Source organism: Crocodylus porosus, unplaced genomic scaffold, assembly GCF_001723895.1.
Source record: "Crocodylus porosus isolate Cpor-Errol unplaced genomic scaffold, CroPor_comp1, whole genome shotgun sequence".
Taxonomy (NCBI): domain Eukaryota; kingdom Metazoa; phylum Chordata; order Crocodylia; family Crocodylidae; genus Crocodylus; species Crocodylus porosus.
In genome coordinates this window covers 20,823,802-20,844,019 of record NW_017728943.1, presented here as the reverse complement: position 1 = coordinate 20,844,019, position 20,218 = coordinate 20,823,802, and the positions used below count along the sequence as shown (strand labels likewise).

At 41.7% G+C, this 20,218-nt stretch overlaps 2 protein-coding genes across 6 annotated transcripts in view; both read right to left on the bottom strand.

The window, feature by feature from the left end:
• Window positions 1-2,755, bottom strand: part of NIT2 (nitrilase family member 2) — a 24,729-nt gene extending 21,974 nt beyond the window's left edge. For both annotated transcript variants that reach the window (XM_019548868.1, XM_019548867.1), the window contains exons 1-2: window positions 2,680-2,755; window positions 1,006-1,124 (exon numbers count right to left, since the gene is read on the bottom strand). In XM_019548868.1, the coding sequence (XP_019404413.1) occupies window positions 1,006-1,124; window positions 2,680-2,737 (177 nt within the window). In that variant the 5' untranslated portion in view covers window positions 2,738-2,755. The remainder of the gene's footprint in view (window positions 1-1,005; window positions 1,125-2,679) is intronic.
• A 6,625-nt stretch (window positions 2,756-9,380) lies between these two features.
• Window positions 9,381-20,218, bottom strand: part of TBC1D23 (TBC1 domain family member 23) — a 55,082-nt gene continuing 44,244 nt past the window's right edge. The window contains exons 15-19 of one of the 4 annotated variants that reach the window (XM_019548862.1): window positions 19,677-19,721; window positions 16,117-16,205; window positions 13,128-13,263; window positions 12,372-12,566; window positions 9,381-10,446 (exon numbers count right to left, since the gene is read on the bottom strand). In XM_019548862.1, coding sequence (XP_019404407.1) covers window positions 10,365-10,446; window positions 12,372-12,566; window positions 13,128-13,263; window positions 16,117-16,205; window positions 19,677-19,721 — 547 coding nt within the window. In that variant the 3' untranslated portion in view covers window positions 9,381-10,364. The remainder of the gene's footprint in view (window positions 10,447-12,371; window positions 12,567-13,127; window positions 13,264-16,116; window positions 16,206-19,676; window positions 19,722-20,218) is intronic. The other 3 variants (XM_019548863.1, XM_019548864.1, XM_019548865.1) reach the window with 3 other exon arrangements.

The window sequence follows — 20,218 nt, the reverse complement described above, 5'->3', positions numbered from 1 at the left end:
AGGAAGGGGAGTTTTTGAATCAAAACACATTTTAATAGTTGGGTGCTAGTGTTACCACCTCTTTTTAGGTGGATATTTTCTCTCTTAAACCCAGATCTCAGGGTTTTAAAGACACATTTTAACATGAATATGAGGGCCAGAAAACTCAGAGACAAACAAGTCACTTGAAAGATCTGGATCCTTTCTGTCTGACTTCTTCACTCTGCATACATATTTGGTGAGAAGGCCAAAAAAAAGTGGCAAAGACATCTGTGTTCTCCAAGGGACATATAAACATTCTGGTGATTGGAAAATCATCTCTTTTTCTGTCACATAAGGTTTCCATACTGGTAAGAAAAGTCCCAGGCATCCAGTTCAAGGGCAATGCGTGGGGGATGCACATGGGCACATTGCACCCCAAGCGTGGTGGTGCGCCCCCTACAAAAAGGTGTCACTTGCCACCCCCCAGCCCCCGCTGCTGACACCACCTGTGGTGTCTGTAGGCGGTCAGCGATCCCCACTGGCCACTGCTGCCAGCAGCGTCTGCAGGTGGTCACCGACCCCTGGTCAGCACTTACCACCCCCCTCATCCCCACTGCCACCCACAGTGCCGGCAGCGTCTGCGGGAGCTCCCTGCTTACTGCTGCCATGCTCCTGCCACCACCATGCCCCCGCAGCTGCCAGAGGCATGTGTTGTTCATGATCCAGTTAAACTATTACAAATCTACAATGAGGCCATTCAAGTTAATGGAGTTACCTTGAGTACAAATGAACACAACTTAGCTTGGAAACTACTGTCACATAAAGACAACTTACCAGCTCCAACCAATTCTAGCTGCATGACAGATTCTTTCATGCATTGTTAAGATCTGTTATGGGACACTATGATTTAGTTTTTTTCAGAGCCTGTTGAGGGCACCTTATGTACCAGACAGAAGACAGAAACACACAGTACAGAAATGCATAGTATAAAATGACATAGGAAAGAGGGGAATAATAGTTTGAGGAGATCAGGTCAATACTCACAGGCAGAACCACGACTTTAGCACCTTTGGCTGTTGCTTCTCTTACTAGCCCACAGGCACGTTGCAGGTTTTCTGATTTGATGGACTGTACTTTCAGCTGAATTAGTGCCAGACGGAAGTCTAATGACAGAGAAGATGAAATGAGCCAAAGCAACCCTAGTAAAACATGCCCCAGTTATACTAAATGGATTGGATGCCCTGGGCAGAGAGGGAGCCAAAAACTAGTCCCAGAAAAGAGGACGTGATCAGGACCAGACAGGGAAAAACCATCTTCCGCCTTTTGTCAGCATTTCAGCAGCCAAGCAAATAAGGGCTAAGGGGTAAATCCTGACTACGTTGCTGTTTACAGGGGCAACCAAGTAAACAGCTTCTCACTGCAATTGTAAACAGGCACGAAGTCAGTCAGACAACTCATTTAGCAATAGTGGGAGTCTGTGGTTTTTCCAGAACTCCCTTTTTTCCTCTGGAAATTCAGAGAAAAATACTACATTGGAGAAATTAGCCACTGAAAGAAAGCCAGACTTTAAATTTTTGGATACATATACCGAGCACATACAATATTGAACATGAATACCTTGACATGGGGTTTAAAAACCAAACCACGAGTGACTTAAGTTTTCTGTGCCACAGAAAGGAAAGCAGTTGGGCACCTCAGTGACTGACTGGTTCAGAGAGGCAACGGCTTCCTAGGCGACAGCCTACTTTGCCAACTTGCCCTGCCTCCTACCTGACTTTAGACCGCCACAGCTGACTCTCTCTCTCTTTTTTTCTATGCCTCAGATTCTTAGCTTGTTAAGAGCCCTTAGCCACTTTGTGGAGATTTAGGAGGCTTCATAAATAAGAGATATTTAAATGTGTTGCTCCCTTTAGATGGTACAAGCAGAGAGGTAGGGGCTTACAGCAACTTTCTTGCAACATGTCTCTGCATTTAGTGTGTTTTGAGACTTCTTCAGAAGATGTATTTAAAGGCTTATTAGAAGACCCCAGCCTCCAGATCTGCCAGCAGCTTTCAGAGGAGCCGAGTGCAAGTAACCTTGGGGCACTCCACTGCTTTGCCCATGTTGTGCACGCTCCAAAACACCCTTGTAGTTTACAAAAGCAGAATGCTTCCGAGATTAGGCTTTTGGAAACACGTTGTGTGGACAAATAAGAGGAAAATGCCAGCAGAAATAAGCTCCCCTGTTACCCACCTGCAGGGACTGAGCAAACCAGGCTCGGTTTTAGATCCTAAATGTTGCAGGCACGCAAATAACTGAACAGGAGTGTCTGCTGAAGGCTTTGAAGGCCATGACAAGTGTCGGGGTGGGGGTGAGGCACTTGGATCAGATCAGCAGGCTCTGCACCCTGTCTTTGGCAGCAGCCAGTTGTTAGCCTGGCACACCCATTTCCCCTTCCCCACACAGGCAAGCAAAGAGGAAGCCCTGGGGCTGGGGGAAGAGAGCAGGCCCCACCCTTTCCAATCAGCCCTAGGCTTGCTTCCTTCTCCCTTCGGGGAATTGTGGCCTTGGCAGGGCAGAGAAGTCTTACGTGTGTGTCTGTATGCCTGTATACAGTGTCTGTGTGCATGCATTGCGTGTGCGCGTGTAAAAGAAGCCAGGCACACTCCAGGAGCAGGGGAGTGCTGAAGCGGGAACCGCCCGGCAGCCCCAGAACGCGCCCCGCTAAGGTCACTCACTGGCCATAGCTCCGCGGGTCAACAGCATCCGAGCGGCGCAGGAGGCAGAGCGGTGCATGCACAATGCGCCCCGGGAAACCGGCGGCCCCGGGGCTGCTGGGAGCTGTAGTCCGCTGGCGGGCGGGGCGAGTGGAGAGGCAGACGTGGTCTGGCCGGGCGGGGCGGTGACAGGCACGCATGGCGGCCCGCACTTTGTTCCTGAGGCGGTGGCAGCCTCCCTGGCCCGTGCACTGTGCGGGGCCCTCGGGGTAGGCTCCGGGCCAAGCCGGGCACACAGTAGCCAGGCCTGGACGGAGAGTGGCGCCCGGCCTGGCCCGAGCCAGGCTGTGTACGCAGTCGCAGCCTGGAGGGCAGCCGCAACCCTCGCCCCCCGGGCCGAGCCCTTTAGTCTCCCCGCCAAGCTGAACAGGGGGGATTTCACGTAGGAAGCCCGAGGCACAGGGACGGGCTGTGGACTCGGCCCCGTGCAGCAGCAGCAGCAGCAGCACAAAGACTCTACTGTTATTCCGTTAAGAACGAGTGAAATGAATTTACACAATGGGGTGTCACTAATATTCAGCAAAGCAATACAGGGATACCTTGAGTCAAAGCAGGTTTAAGTGCCAGGGACGTTATTCATAAACATCACCACAACCCATCTTTTAACAGGCAGGCAGGCAGGTTCTTGGACTAGTTGTGATGTCTTTTACTAAACAGAGTAGTTGGAAAAGAAAGTTCTTGATAAGCTTTGGGAAGTCTGCTTTGTGGGAGACCCCAAGGAAAGAGAGATGCTAAAAGTGTGGCAGGATATCAGCGAATGTGTAAATAGGAAAAATTAGACAAAAAGTGAGGCAGAGGGGGAAGAGCAGGGAAAAAAAAGGCTGAAGGGAGGCTGTGGAGTGATAGTACAAGAGAAAAACGAGGCTGTCAGGCAGGTACCTGGTGAATCTGATGTCAGGGAGGTTGTAATGTGTCATAAATCCACTGTCTATATTGATTCCATGAGTTCTTGTATTCAGTAGATTTATGAAGCGCAGGTCGTAGGCTCCTCTGGAGGTGTTGTTTTGTAAGTTCCTTTTAAGGACTCCGAGAGATCGGAGAGGGAGCGATTGTGCTGCGAGATGTGCCCCCACAGGTAGCTGGGTATTCTTGTCTTTGATAGATTTTCAACGTGTGCTCATTCTGGTGCACAGTTGTTGTTTGGTTTCACCAACATTTTCTCTCAGGGCATTTGGTGCACTGGATGAGCTATACTACATTTCTGGAGGTGCAGGTGGAGGATCCATGAAAGGTGATGGTTCTGTTGTGGGGTGTAGTAATTGTGGGGGTGGTAGAGATATGTTTGCAGGTTTTGCATTTTTTGTCCTGGCATTGGCAAATAGAGCCAGATCATGCCAGGACAAGAAATACAAAACTTGCCTCTCTTTCCTTGGGGGTGGGGGGTGTTCAGAACTGCAGAGACTCCCCATGCGTGAAGAAGGGTGATTGTACCTAAAAGCTCACTAAGAACTTTTTTCCAACTACTCAGTTCATCTAATAAAAGATATCACATGTACTCAAAGCACCTTGCCTGCCTGTGTCCTTAGACCAACATGGCTGCTACCAAAACCCAGCATCTTTTAACAGGGCACTTTCAATTTCAGACTCCTGTTTTCAAAGGATCCCATGCTCCACAGGTTCCCAAGCAGATGAGTTTAATCAACCCTAAAGCCAAGTGCTATGCTTTTAGCCAGGTCCCTCCTGTTCCTGCATTGTTTTCAGCTTTTAAAGCATGTCTTTCATTGGAAGAATCAAGGGAAAGCAGATCTCTGTCATCCAATGTTTCTCTATAGAAAACACTGTTAGATGTTAAAATAAAATAAGAAACAAATGCTACAAAGATGTGATTTTTGCCAGAGGCCAAAACTGCATCCCCCACAACTGCATTGCCTACTATCCAGGAATTCCTGACTTATACACACACAGAAGACACATACCTTTTTATTTTTCATTTTAAGTTACTTCAAAAATTTATTTTGTCTTCTAGGTTTCAAGATCATTTCAGGTGTGTTTGTTGTTGTTGTTTGTTTTTTTTACTCAACTCTGCTGTTTATCACTTGCATGATAAAAAAATACAACATGCTTTAGCCCACATAGCTAGAAGTACAAAACATCTTGCTTAGGTCACATCGATGGAAAAAGACGTTCAATTTTTTATATAGCAATATACATCTAGCCCACAGAACCATCCCGTCATTCAGCATATTTGTCAATATGGTCTGAAAAGGTGATGTTGCAGTTCAGATGGCAAGGGTAGGAATACATAGCATGGTACAGACACCTACTTAGGAGGACTGCCATAAGAAACCCACAAGTGCAAGGTCCACTTATAAGATAATAATGCCTGAAGGGGAAAAAAAAGAGCTTGAAAACAGAACTTGAACACAGAAGGGCTGAAAGCCTGAACTTCAAACATTATTTTTTCCCCTCAACAACACAAGTCATTACACAGTAGGTGTCAAAAGTCTACAGATTTTTAAATAATATTTCTATATTAAAATAGGAAAGATACAAGTATTTCAATAATTTTGAAGAAACATTTGAAAATATTATTCATATAAAATGTAACACTGTTGAGCAGAGTTGGAAAGACGTATAGAAGAATACAAAGTTAGGGTTGGAAGAGACCTCAGGAGGTCATCTAGTCCAACCCCCTGTTCAAACAGGACTGTCCCCAACTAGATCATCCCAGGCAGAGCTTGGTTAGCCGGGTCTTGAAAGTCTCCAGGGATGGATCTTCCACCACGTCTCTGAGTAATCCTGTTCCAGTGTTTTACTACCCTCCTAGTGAGACCATTCTTCCTAATATCCAACCTAAACTTCCCCTGCTGCAACTTGAGATGGATGCTCCTTTTTCTGTCATCTGCCATTGCTGAGAACAGTCTAGCTCCATCTTTTTTTGAACCTCACTTCAGGTAGTTGAAGGCTGCTATTAAGTCCCCTCTCAGTCTCTTACTAAATAAGCCCAGTTCCCTCAAACTCTCCTCATAAGTCATGTGCCCCAGTGCCCAAACCATTTTTGTCATCCTCCACTGGACTCTTTCCCAATTTGTCCAGACCCTTTGTCAAACCTGAACACAGTACTCCAGATGTGGCTTCACCAGTGCTGAAGAGAGGGGAATAATCACTTCTCTTGGCCTACTGGCAACACACCTACTAATGCAGCCTGCTATGCTGTTAGCCTTCTTGGCAACAAGGGCACACTGTTGACTCATATTCAGCTTACTGTCCACTGTAACCCCCAGGCCTCTTTTCTGCAGAGCTGCTGCCCAGCCAGTCAGCCCCCAGTCTGTATCAGTGCGTGGGATTGTTCCGTCCAAAGTGCAGAACTTCGCACTTGTTCTTGTTGAACCTCATGAGATTCCTTTTGGCCCAATCCTGCATTTTGTCTAGGTTCTTTTGAATCCTAGCCCCACACTCCAGTATATGTACTACTCTCCCAAGCCTGGTGTCATCTACAAACTTGCTGAGGGTGCACTCCATGCCATCTTTCAGGTCATTGACGGGGACATTGAACAAAACCAGCCCCAGGATTGACCCCTGGGGCACTCCACTTGATACCAGCTGCCAACTAGTCATTGAGCCATTGATTACTACTCTGAGCCCAATGCTCCAGCCAGTTTTCTATCCACTTTACAGTCCATTCATCCAGCATACTTCCTTAGCTTGCCTGTGAGGACATTGTGGGAGACCGTATCAAAAGCCTTGTTAAAAATCAAGGTACACCACAACCACTAGTCCCCCTGCATCCACAGTCACCTCATCATTGAAGGCAATCAGGTTGGTAAGGCATGACTTGCCCCTGATGAATCTATGCTGACTGTTCCTAATTGCCTTCTTTTCCTCCAAATGCTTAGAAATGGAGTCGTTGAGGATCTGCTCCATGATTTTTCCAGGGACTGAGACAAGGCTGACTGATCTGTAGTTTCTTGGATGCGCCTTCTTCCCTTTTTTAAATATGGGCACTATGCTTGCCCTTTTCCTATCATCTGGGACCTCTCCTGATTGCCATGCGTTTTCAAAGACAATGGCCAATAGCTCCACAATTCCATCAACCAACTCCCTCAGCACCCTCGGGGTGCTTGTAGATTTCCAGCTTCCCTAACCTGTTCTTTCACCACTGAGGGCTGATCACCTCCTCCCCAAACCCTGCTACTCAGTGTAGTATTGTGGGAGCTGACCGAGGCAAAAAAGGCATTGAGCACTTCAGCCTTTTCTGCACCCTCTGTCACAAGGTTGCCTCTCCCATTCAGTAAAAGACCCACACTTTTGCTGATCCTCCACTTGCTACCACCATACTTGTAGAAACCCTTCTTGTTACCCTTCACATCCCTTGCTAGCTGCAACTCCAGTTCTGCTTTGGCCTTCCTGGCATACCCAGATTAGAAGCATAACTGAAAGAGCAGTAATGAATCTTTTATTAAATCTTAAGATGACAAAATAAGAGTGTGTTTCTACTTTGCTTATCTGTGGAGATAATGCAGTATTAGGAATAATTTGTGGATATAATTTAATTTTATGGATGTTAGGCCCATTGGGTTATGCATGAAGACTTAAAAACACATGCATAAAAATCTGTGGGACTGAAGACAACATATAATTATTAGTGTTTTTGGTGCTTCCATGGGAATAGAAGGTCCTGAATATTAATTTTGTCTTGGAGGCTGGCTTAAAGAAAAATATACCTGCAAGAATAATCAAGTGTGTGAGAAATAACTAAGAAACCATAAACACTAGTTGTTGATCCAGACTTCATAAAAGAAAATGGAGATCCTCCAAATAAGAAAAAATATATATTACAGGAGTAAAGTTCTGAGATTTTTTACAATGACTTCAGCATGATCACCAAAAGAGAATGAAATAAAACAGAAAAAAGAAGTTTCAATTTATCTCCAGGATCACTAGTGATTAGACATGCAACAGTTGTATCAACACCAGAAAATACTACCTGTTACCATGCAACAGTTACATGATACTGTAGAAATCCAAGTACAGACAACCCCCGCTTAACACTGTCTCACTTAGTGCTATTTCACTAGAGCGCTTATTTAAAATTCATACCTGGTTTTACTTAGCGTTGAGCCAGTTTTGTTATAGCGCTCAGCAAAGCAGCAGTGGTGGCAAGAAGCAGTGAGTGGGCGGGTGGGCATAAGTGCGGGGCCTGCACCGGTGCCATGAGGCCAGAACCAGCAGGGGCCCAGGGCGAGGGAGCAGGAGTAGGGAGCCTGGGCTGGCACACGGTGCCCGAGAGGCTGGCAGACAGCGGGGTGGGGAGAAGCAGGGGCAGTGAGTAGGCAGGCAGGTGTGAGGCCAGCGGGGGCCCAGGATGGGGCAGCAGGAGTGTGGGGTGTGGGCTGACACATGGGGCCAGAGTGGCTGGCAGACAGGGCTGGAGGGAGAAAGGAGGCAGCAGCAGCGGTGGTGAGAAGCTGCAGCACTAACCAGTTATCTCTATTTACGTTCATTCTTATGGGGAAATGGGTTTCACTTAGTGCGATCCTGCTTAATGCTCGGTTTTTCCAGAATCAATTAAGAGCGTTAAGCGGGGGTTGCCTGTAAAATGGCTTCAATTTCAACCCTAATTCATTCAGGATAAAAAATGCAGCAATTTGGCTAATTTGTATGGTTACAGGAAAGAGTAGAATAGCTACTGTATACTCTGGAGCAGCAGGTCCCTCCTCCCCTTTCAAAGTAACTAAAATATATGTTTGTCTCCTCCCTTTATTGGTGAGGGAACTGTATGTTTATGAGTATATTGCTGACATAATGGAACACGTTATATTCTTATACTTCAACTGAAATATAAAATGTTATTTCAAAGTGAAGTGAACATGAGAAAATTTGAAAAATCTGACAGCAGTTCCCCATGAAGTGTGGCTTAAGTCTCTCACTTTATGCATCAAGTTCACCCCTAATAAAAATTACATTCAAAAAAGTGAAATTAGTCCCACAGAAATCACACAGTATAAAATTAAGTATCGTTGGTCAGAACAATTTATGTTCAAATTGTACTGCTTTATTTACAACTGTGGTTTATAAACAGTAACACAAACATCTTTACATTAACATTATGAAAAATCTCATTGCTGAAGTAGGCACAGAGTCAGGAGGCTCTTCAGGAGATTTTTGGAAGGGGATAGGAGGAGGAAAATGTAAGACAACAGCTGCAGGGCAGAACTATAAATACAGGATCATGGGCCCAAGTGCAGTTTCATGCAAATATGTTCAATAGTTTAAGTTCTATTGGTGTTTATTCAGATATTAAAAAGGAGTTAGTTCCAGAATTAAGGTGCCTTAGCTTGATTCCTACTAAAAATAACGTAGAATAGCTATTTATTATAAAGGTCAGTTTTATTTGATCTCTTTTACGATACATCAATTTTTACATTTTATGACCTGCAAATACTCAGCAGATTCCACACAGCACAGCTAATCCCCTTAATAATTATTCTACAGGTTTTGGTAGTTTCCCATGACCATAAGGGCATCCTTCCAGGACTGGGTTTAGTAATATGGAGAACTAAAGTTATTTTAAGTATGAAAGCTGAAGATTTCTTGTAGAATAGTTGTTGGTTTCTCAGACATTAAAGTATTTGGATGTGGTTGAAAGGAAAAAAACAGAACAAATGACTTGAAAACACTGAATGAAGACAACATTCAATTAAATACAATTATCAAATATATACATTGCTTGGATCTCTTTATTTGTGTGCATTAGTCTTGCTTCAAACACACCTACAAGTTAGTGCAAAATCCATCTATGCTGAACTGAAGGTTCTTAAAAAAGCTCAGAGAACAGATATTTTACTCTTCTGGGAGACAGACAGCTTATTTTCAACTCTTCTGCTATCACATAACATGAATTCCAATAGCAAGGTGCCCACCTACTTTTACTACAAACAGGAATAGTGTTTTTCTCCTGGAAACCATTAGTTTGCATAACTTCAAAGCCATAACCCTGTCATGACTAATATTGTCCACACTTCAGGTTGGTATTTTGCTTCTCATCATTTACCCATTCAAATTATTTTACCTGATAGTTCAGAGGATATTTAAAAAGTTTCACAGAATGGTTTTCATTTTGCAGTCACTTGGGAGTCCAAGATTCCTTTAACTGCGTTCCTTTCATTTTAAAAAGGAGGAAGTAGAGTTACTGAGCTTTTGTGTCTTCCATTTAAAAACCTGAGTATTGTTATGAGTCCTTGATACTACCCAGCAGGAAAAAACAAAATTTACAGATGTTAAGTCATAAGTCATTTCTGACTTCTACTTTTCAAGGTCACTTAAAACATTCCCATTTTCTACTATTTTTGTACCTAAAAGAGCTACATTTTCTTGATAGCGGTTCTACAAAACTGAGCTGCATTCTGCATCCTTGAAGGTACAAGTCAGCTACATTAAAGTGGCTTAAAAGAACCAAACAAACTGACCTTTATAATAAACAACTTCTGCAAAACCCCCTGAAAATGTTAAACAAAAATAAAGAATTAAAAACCCTGCTCAGAAATTTGATAATAATTTACCCTATCTTAAGCCTGCTACTCAGACACTCCTGGCAGCAAATGGAACCATTCTCTTCAGTAAGTATTCGGGTGGGAAGCAGTCATTTTGTGTCCATATGGTTGCTTCTTCTTTCTACACCATTATCTTCAAAGTCTTCTATTTCATTAGCTCTCCAAAGCATCCAGAACTTTCATGATCTGTTGTTTAATGGCTTTGGTAGCATCACCTGCGTTTGGAATTAAATATCTAAACAAAAAAAAAGTTGGGGGATGAGGGAAGGAGGAGAGAGAGCCATCGTTAATACATCTATAAAGATTCCTATGCCAGTCAAAAAAATCGTGTCTGTCTTTTTCTCCAACTTAAATCATGGTTAGATTTGGGGAAAACAAACAAAAAACCCTCTTGTTAAATATAAACCCATTGTGGAAAAAGTAAAGTTCATTTATGATCTCAGTAAGACTTCAGGTCTCAGAGATTTCAAATGAAAACTTAAAATATTTAAAACATTTTGCCTTTTTGTTTCAAAGAACTCAAAAAAAATCACAACAAAAAAATTGCTCTCTTTTTGGTAGTCAAACTCCCGCCTAAAAACTAAGTTGGCATTTGCTAAGGGGTGCCTAGAGTCTAACAAGATCAAGAACCACTGCATTAGTGCGAAAGTTTTCTTCGTGTTAATTTATTGTTGATGAAAATGATTGGGTTAAATGCCCCTGGAGATCAGTCAACCAATTTACTAATAGAAAAGAAGTTATTTTCATTGGTAGGGGGGTCTATTTAACTCACAGAGAGACAAAGCAATTTTCACAGCTTGGTCATGGCACAAAGAGCCAATTTTGTGGGTATTTCTTGGCAGTCTCACCCCTTGCCACTGACTGGCAGAGAGGCATATGCCATATAGTTTCATACTTAGTAGGGTCGGAAGGGACCTGAGAAGATCATCATTTTACTTTATATAATTTACTTCCTGCGGAATTTACTATTATACTTTATCATATTATTATACATCTGAATATTACATTTAAATCTAAATTTAAACATAAAATTTATAGTCAATATGAATTGTAACTTATAATCATCATAGTTATATGTAGCATTTACAAAAGACATCTACAAAAGGTTTTGGAATACTAATTAATGCTAATATTAATAGAAACATTTTCACTTCACTGACTGGCACCTTCACTTAGTCTACCTCACTGGCAGAGAGTAATTCTTAATCATGCCATCTATGGCTAATGATTGTCATGTTTTTGTACTGCAGTAAGCACTGGGACATTCTAAAACAGCATATTATATTAATATACTTTTGAGTTTTTTTAAGGCTGATTTCATGGGAAATTGAGGCCAATGCAATATTTCCTGGTGACTGAGGACAACAGTTTTTCACAGCTTCCGCAAAAACGCAAATTAATTAGACCCCCTAGTCACTGGAGTTCAAGTTTTCTCTAGAGTTTACTTCACCAATATATGCAATCCCTAATCTGAAGACGTTTCCATCCCCGCCCTTCTATTCTTGCTCTCTGCATAAATCCAACTTTGAGAAGCATCTAGTTTGGACTAGATGATCATCCGAGGTCCCTTCCTGCCCTAAGATTTCCAGATATCAGACTAAAGGTTTTGTAGCATAATAAAGCTGATTTCAAGCCTCTTATACTGGGTTTATCACATCCACTCTTAACACTAAAATGGTTGCAAGAATCACTTAAGACAAGGGGTCAGCAACCTATGAGCCCCAAACCACTGGATCCAGCCTGCAGATGTGGGGCTTTGGTGACATTCAGCATTGGGGTCCTTATGCCACAGCAGGGAGAAGCAATGGGAGCAGATGGGTCCTTGCACCCACCTACCTCTGACCTGAGTTGGGGTATTCTTGCAGTCTTAAAAAGCTGACAACTGCTGACTGAAGAGATAAAACTCTTGGTTAAACATATTCAGAGATGTTTATAGGAACACAGGGGTAGAGAAGAAACGTTTTTTTCAACGTGGTCTTTCAGACCGATATACTAAGCACTATACAATAAGTGTACTTTTCTATAAAAATGCTAAGTGTTTCCAACAAAGTGTACTGAGGACTGATTTCCCTGAATAGTAAAACGAAGTTAATGGCACTGTACATATCACAGGGGCAGGCCATTTGTTCTGTGAGCAGTATGTATGTGAAATGTTCTTACCTTTCAACTGCCAAAATTTCTATGCCTGAAGTACTGCTGTTTCCATATTTAAAGGTGATTAGTTCAGGGTGTTTCTTCTTGGATGTGATTTTAACTACAGAATTTAGTGCCTGACGAGACTGTATGTAAGCCAATCCTTTTCGCGATGGAATCTCCCTCAAACAATACATGTGTGTTGCAGTAACTAAGAGATGACTTAAGGAAGAGAAAAAGCTTATCAAACAAACTGAACTTGTAGGTGGTCAAGCCTGTAGAAAGTGTAATAGTAAAGATAATCCACACTATGTGCTAGCCAACACGCACAGCTTTCAAATATCAATACAATAGATCTACAGTCATTCTTTGGCCAGGGAAGCGAAGATGCAATACACATCATGCTCTAGTTCCTGCTCATAACCAGTTTATGAAGGTCAATTGAACTGTGCCTCATTTCAGAATAGCAATACATCAACACACCCTTCAATAAGGAAAGAGCAGAATCATATGACTACCTGGAGACCCCCTGGTGCTGAAAATAAGCCTAATCTTAGTGAGAATATTTATCTGAATATCTTTGCAAAAAACAGCTAATGTCATTCTGTGTACTACACTTTTGCAGAGTGTAAAAAAGTGTGAAAGAACAAATAATACAGTTATTAGAATTTTCTGGGAAAAAAGTTATTTACTGGCGCAACTCCCTATGGTTCACTAAACATGAAGGAGTAATTTAAATAGTACCACCCACCTTTTCAGGCCCTAACAACAATACTTTAATACCTGGGAAACATGTGTCCATTTTCTTTCACCTCATTACATGGGAAATTATATTTTACATCTGGCTTGTTTATCCATGTCTGGATGTTAACCACCTCTTTTCGATCATCGTCTGACATTGAGGAGCTATCAATTTCATCTATTTGAAACAGAAAAAAAAGTCACTTTTATTTAGAACATCCATCAAGTCTTTAAATGTTACAATATTATTGTTGGTTAAAAAAACAGGCTTTATATCTGTACAGAACATGGAGGATATCTAAACAGATCAAAAGTTTAAGGAACCCAGTTATCTAAAAGCAGTGAATCCTAGAGACATGGCTGAGATCCAGTACTTCAGTTCTCACCTCCATTCTTTCACTGCTCTCTCTCAAAGCTATTTTTAGATGTTCTACTTAAAATATTTACTGCAAAGCAAGGTCAAGTTGCACATCCATCTCTTAGACTGGTAACTGCCATATTTATTTGAATACAAGAAGAGGTTCCTCCCACTCACCATGGGGGAAGAGCCCCTCGTCTTGGATTCAAGTACAAGGGCAGCAGAACAGCAGCTGCAGCTCTGACTCTGGGCTTGGGGCTGGAATCTGAGCAGCAAACACTGCCTCCCCTGCCCCCAACCACCTCTGCTCCATGCTACCACCACCACTTCTGCCTCTGTCTTTCCACTCCCACTGTCATTTACTTTCCTGACCCAGGGCTGGGGCTGGCACTGCTGCCATCACAACTCTTTTTTTGTCTTCCTTAAAGGAGAATTTTCCATGTCCCAAGTCAAATCATCCAAAACAATTCCAAATCCATGAGTCATTCAAAAACCATATGTGGCCCTGCTACCGGCAAACATCCTCCACCCCTGCTTGGGGCTTCAGATGCTTCCATAACCTTTGGTGGGCATCCTACGTGCAGGCCCAAGCCTGGAGGCTTAGGGTTTGGATGCCCCCTAGTTTTGTTTGCCCTCAGCCAAATGGCTGCAGAAGCAAGCTAGGGAGGAGTCTCCCATTTCCATAACGTCAGCATATTGCTGAGATCTTTCCACTGGAACCGAAAGTGAGAGGCTAATTATGCATTATGTTGGTCAGGGTACTACCCCCTGCCACACTCGTGGTTTTCCCCAGCCAGTAGCAGGACACATGATTTTGGGATGAAGGATCATATCCCAGTTGCACCATTACTATTTATCAGTGCACAGGAAGCCTAGGTTCATGATCCCAGGCTCCCCCTGCACTGGTAAGTTGTAAGCCAGGTGCCCACAGCCTGATGGGAACAGATACAGTCCTAGGGCTGGGACTGACAATCAGCTGATCTTCTCAGCCCCAAGATGCCATCTCAAGGCACAATAAGCTGGATCACCAGTTCCAGACCTAAGCCCTGGCACCACACCAGGACCAATCTCATAGTCCATGCATCAGGATGTCAGAAAAGTCTCATGTGCAACCCAGCTGCATACATGGTTAAGGTCCTAGTACAGTGGGGATCCAGGAGAGATTCCTCAATCCAGGTGTTTTCATGGCTGGGAATGTCTCAAAAAACTTGTTCCAGTTCCCTAGGAGCTATGGGGCAAAGCAAACAACCTGCTTTGGCAGCCCAGCCCAGCCCAGATAATGAGTTTCCCTCAACTCAGCACCCTGAAAACGGCAAGGGGCAGCCCCATGCAGGGCTCTACTACACAGCTGTCAGCCTGCTGACACAGGAGCTGTCAACTAAGCCTTACCATACAGTCTGCATCAGGGGGAACCAAAGCCGGCCACAAAAATGATATACTTTGTGAAGCATTTTTATGGCTGGTTTCCCATTTTGTCATGGCACTAACTGCCTGAAGATGTGGCCTTAAATAGGTTACTATATAAGACACACTTAATCTGATCACCACTTAAGTGTAATAATGTCTGCCAGAGGCCCTGGTCCCATACAGAGATGAGAGTTTTCAAACTAGTTTTGGGTACATGTAGCCACAGCTAACAGCTGCATAGGACCACTGAAGTAATCCAGCTGATTACCATGGCTTTTATTTTATTTCAAAGGGTATCACTTCTCTGATCAGCTGTACAAGTACTGCTGTCATGCTCCAACTGAGTGAAGGTGTGGATTCCTTTGAGGCAAAGAGCCAAAGCAAACAGCTTGCCCTTATTTTGCTAATCTGTTGTTGCAAACCACTCAGATGTGAATGATCCCAGTTCTACTGTTGTTCAAAGCTAGTTTGGGTTATCTCAACACTAGTGGAGAGTGGGACAGCTTGTGTCCATCAAGAGATTTATAGGATTACAGCGCTCAAATGTTCAAATTATTGCTATAGTATCTGTAAATATCCACCCAAAAAAAAATCACAGCTCTGTTGCTAGTGACACAAGAAGTACTACAGCACTTTCCTAGTTCACTTTCATTGCCAGTATCTGCTTTTGGTATACTCTACCATAACAATATCTGTCTGGTATTATAAGCAGAAACAAACTGGATGTATAGATTCAACAATACTGTTGTAGCCCTCATGCCAAGGGACAGCATCATATTATTTTATTCAACAGTTTCTGGAATGCACTCCTCCCCAAGTTAAGTTTCAGAAAATAGAGCGTTAGTGTTAATAGCCAAGGACCATATATTTTATACTCACTTTATATGACTAAGGGGTAAATTCTAGAAAGTTAACACATACAAGGCAAGAGCTTAAAACAGCAGGCAGTCCATACCATCAGCAACACTATAGGAGAACTCTGAGAAAAGTACACATATCCCATAAATCATTTTCCACATTACATTTTATTTTTACTTTCACTTAATCAGAAAAAGCATATAATTAAATATCCACTGTAGTGCCATTTTTATCCAGAAAAATATATCAATTGTATAGTTTTCAGCAAAATGGGGGCCTATTCTCAGTTCCTTGCCTATACTATAATTAGTAAGTCACAGCAGCATTTTGGAACACAGAGACAATATCCCACAAAACAGAAAAGGAGGACAATGTGATGCCAGGTAAGAAGAGGATTTCATACCATACCAGTATCATATTCTTCTTCATCTCCAATGCTGAATACTGGTTTTACACCACGGTAGGGTTTCCCCAATCGGTCACTGCTGCTGACATGTCTGTTGGCATGGGGAAAAGTGCAGGGGCATAGGGAACAAGGAAAAAAGAAAAAAGAGAAAAGTAACCTTAAGACTGCTGGTCCATTTCCTATAGCAGTATGCAACAGCAAAATGCAAACACATATGTGCAACCAGAAAGGAATCCAAAGCTTCATAAAGTCTAGTGCAAGAAAGCGAAGACTGGTCCAGCAAGCCATCAAAGTTAATAAAGCCAGTGATGTGGTTATTTGCCAGGCTGAATGCTTAAGGAAAGTATTGAAAAGCAGTTATTCCTGCATCTTAAATGCAACTTCTAACCACTTTCTCAACATATAAAAATATGCTAACAACCTGGAACATTAAAGAGGCAGTTTGAAAAATACCCTTCAGAACAGCCTTAGTTCTCTGCTGAATTATGCTACATTGCCCTGCACACCTTGGGAAGGATGTCAAATTGGGGTGGAAGAATACCAGTAAGTACATGCGATAGCGCACTCTATGACTAAAGGATCACTCAGAATTTTTTTCTCTCTCCAAAAGATGCACTGAAAATCATCTCATGCCTCTTAAACTGATACTAAGAATCAAAGCTTAAGGTATACAGTTTCACTTCCTGTATGTTAATTTCTCAGTACGAGCCTGATCCTGTACATTTTAGTCTGCGGACTTCTGCTCAAGTACCGACTGCAAAATTACTTAATCTGCTCCGACAGATCATGCTAACAAACACATCCAAATATATGCTGAGTCCCCCAACACGAGAACTGAAGTACTTGGTATTGCCAATTCTTGCCAATTTTGAATACTGGAATATTTTGTTCCTTAGAACTCTAGCTCATAAAATCCTGCAACTAGATTAAAATTTCTGCTTTTGAATGAAAAATGCTTCTAGCCTTCCTGGCTGCAGAGTGCAACTTGAAGACATGACAGTACAATTGTGAACATTCAAAAAGGGAAGATAATTAAGGATCACAAATCTTACATGACTTTTGAACATTTGGAATTCAATACATCTTACAAACAAAAATAATTGTTAAATATTTATAATATTCTGCTCCTGTTTTAAGCCAATATATTGATGTACACTGGCATATGCACTGTTGTGGGAGTGATGTTTATCTATCCTGGAAATACATTTAAGAGTAAAGAGTTACTATATCATCTAAAGCTAGTTAACAGAATACTAAAGATGACGACACAGAAGAATTAATTGTTAATTCAGACCCCCCCCAGATATATGCTTAACAAAAAACAAATACAAAATAAGCATCAATGACACTGACAATCCAAGCATTTCTGTGTTATTATTTATTTACACTTTGATGAATATGAACAGGGTTAATTTTTGCTTTTAGTAAACAAGAAGAAAAAACCCACTATAAATAACAGCTTTGGTTAGAAGAGATGTTCAGTAAGATCATATATTTACTGTGCTACTTGAAATTTATAGACAGGGATTAAAATGGTCATATTTGCATTTAAAGAGCAAGGTTAGGCAAGGCAAAAAGGACTACTGTAAAAAAATTTGCAATGTATCAAACTAAAAATGGGAATTTTGGTTAGAGCTAAGTGAGAGCTGTTTTAATCTAATTCCTTTCAAATGCTAAACAGCAAAAAAAAATTTCAGGCTTTTTGTTGGTAGGAATACTGTGGGCACAACTGATGGAGCAACTTCTCTTATTACTTTTTAAAATTAGGAATTTTTAGAAAAACCTAGTCTGAGAATCCAGGACAAATGCAGTATATGCAGTTGGAAACTTGTACTAAAATACCAATGTGAGAAAATAGGTAATTTGAATTGGGGTAGAGGAGGAGGGGGAGAAAAATCACAATAAAGGGAAAGTGTAAGCTTCATGAAGCAACAGTTCTTGGTTAGAAATTGAGGTAGGATGGGCTTTACATCACAGAAAACTAAATACAAAAAAGCTGTCAAACAGAAATTCTACTTGGATTGTTACTGCTTCCTAAGAAGTGATGAAAAACAGCTTTATGAATCCTGAAATAACCAAGTGTCAGTTTCATTAGACACTTCACTTGGAGAGGCTGTGGAGCAGGAGTCAGCAATGTTCTGGGGCAGATTGGCAAAAACACCCACAACTTTAACTTGTAAGATGCTGGTGTGCCAGGGCTGGGGCTGCGAGGGGGCCAATCCATGTGGCAGCAGAGTCCCAGGCCCTTTTCCACCATCTGCCTTGAGGTGCTCATGCCAAACAAAATGTCTTCGTGTGCCACACTCTGGCACCTGTGCCAAGGGTTGCTTACCCCTGCTGTGGAGTCTCCATCCCTGGAAACTTAATAGCAGGTTAGACAAAAGTTTGAATGAAGTGGTTTATACAGGCATGATTCTACCTGGAACAAAGGTTGAGCTAGACAAAGTCCTTTCCAGCCTTACTTTTCAGATTTTTTGATTGTGTGTCAGCGAAACAAAGTGACCTTTACATTTAGCAATGCTTTTGATGACCAACATCAACTCCCTTCCATAATACTGATGATGAGTAGGCCCAGAAGTGTCAGCTAGATATGAATACCCTTTTACAATGGAAGAATAGCTACTAGAGGAAGAAGGAGATCAAAATCCTTAACAGATTTTTCCTTCCACTTTTAATCATGATTTTTTCTATCATCTCCATCCATACTTTTCAAGCAACCCAGACCTAGCTGTAAGACAACAACCCCAAAATACAGACCACCAAAATATTATTCACGACTGAAAAAACAGATTTTTTTTATGATTCTATGAAATACTGTGGGTGACCTTCCTTTAATGCAATAAACTTTCTATAGTTCCAGTTCTTTATTTCTCATATAAAAAAGTATAAGGGGACAACAGATTTATGAGCAATACAGTTAATTCCAAGAATGAAAGGAGGAGTACCCAAGAGCTATCCCTACTTTCTTGACTGTTTTCACTGCAATCACCTCTCTTTTTGACCAGCACATTCCTTCAAAACGTATATTTCACTCTTAATGGGTTAAGACTATAGCAAATTTTAGATTTACTGACAAAAATTTCAATGACCTTGAATAGTCTAAGACCACCAGCAGTTCTAAAGCTGCTTTTTGGACAGATTGTAACAGGGTTCCTTTGAAGCTGAAGTTTCTTCTGCCAATACGCAAAACTTGGGTCAGAGAAGAGCTTCTAGTATATTCTCTCTCTACAAACGACTAATAAAATGCAAAATAACACTAACAGGTTAAAAAAAGAAATAAAATAGATCCCATAAAAAGCAACAGAGGAAGAAAACAGAAAACTACCATATAAAAACCAAGAGAATTAGAAAGCTCTGCAAATATAGCCCTTTTCTTCCCTTAACCTCCAAAATAACACTTGAAAGGGTTAACAACTTGACACAAAGCAACACAGCTTTATAAAAATCAATATATGGAATTTCAGCAATTTTGTCAGTGTAACCAATGCTTACATACATTGTGAAGTCATGCTAAAAAGGACAAAAGGTGGTTTTAGTCAGATTGCTTTACTCAATGGCTTACCGCTCCAGGCTTGCTCTGTCTGGCCAGGGAAGATTGAAAGATATTCTATAGCAAATTGAGGTAGAGGACAAAAACAAAATAATTACAAAATAAACCCCCCCAAAAACCCTTAGGCAAGACACGCAAGTACCCTATATCAGCAGTTTTCTTCTTGCTATCCTCATCGAGGGAAGAGGCTTTATAAATAAAATCCAACAACATTTCATAAGCAGCAGCCAGGAAGCACTGGAAAGCTTACAGAATCTTTTAAAAGAAGTTTACTATATGTATGGTTTGCATAGAAGCCTTATTTGAACTCCTGGTGCAACAGAAACTAAAGAACATTTTCATTACAAGACACTTTCCCCCCAAGTGTTGACTCTGTTATTCCAATAGACACACTAAGCAACACTACCCTGTTGTTAGAAATATTATTAAAAATGTATAGTGAATAGAGTGTTGTTAGAACTGCACAGTTTGTATCTCGTACCTGATAAGCAGAAACACCACCAAGGACATCTCGCTAATTTACTATCTCTTTGTAACACTAAATCACACATACC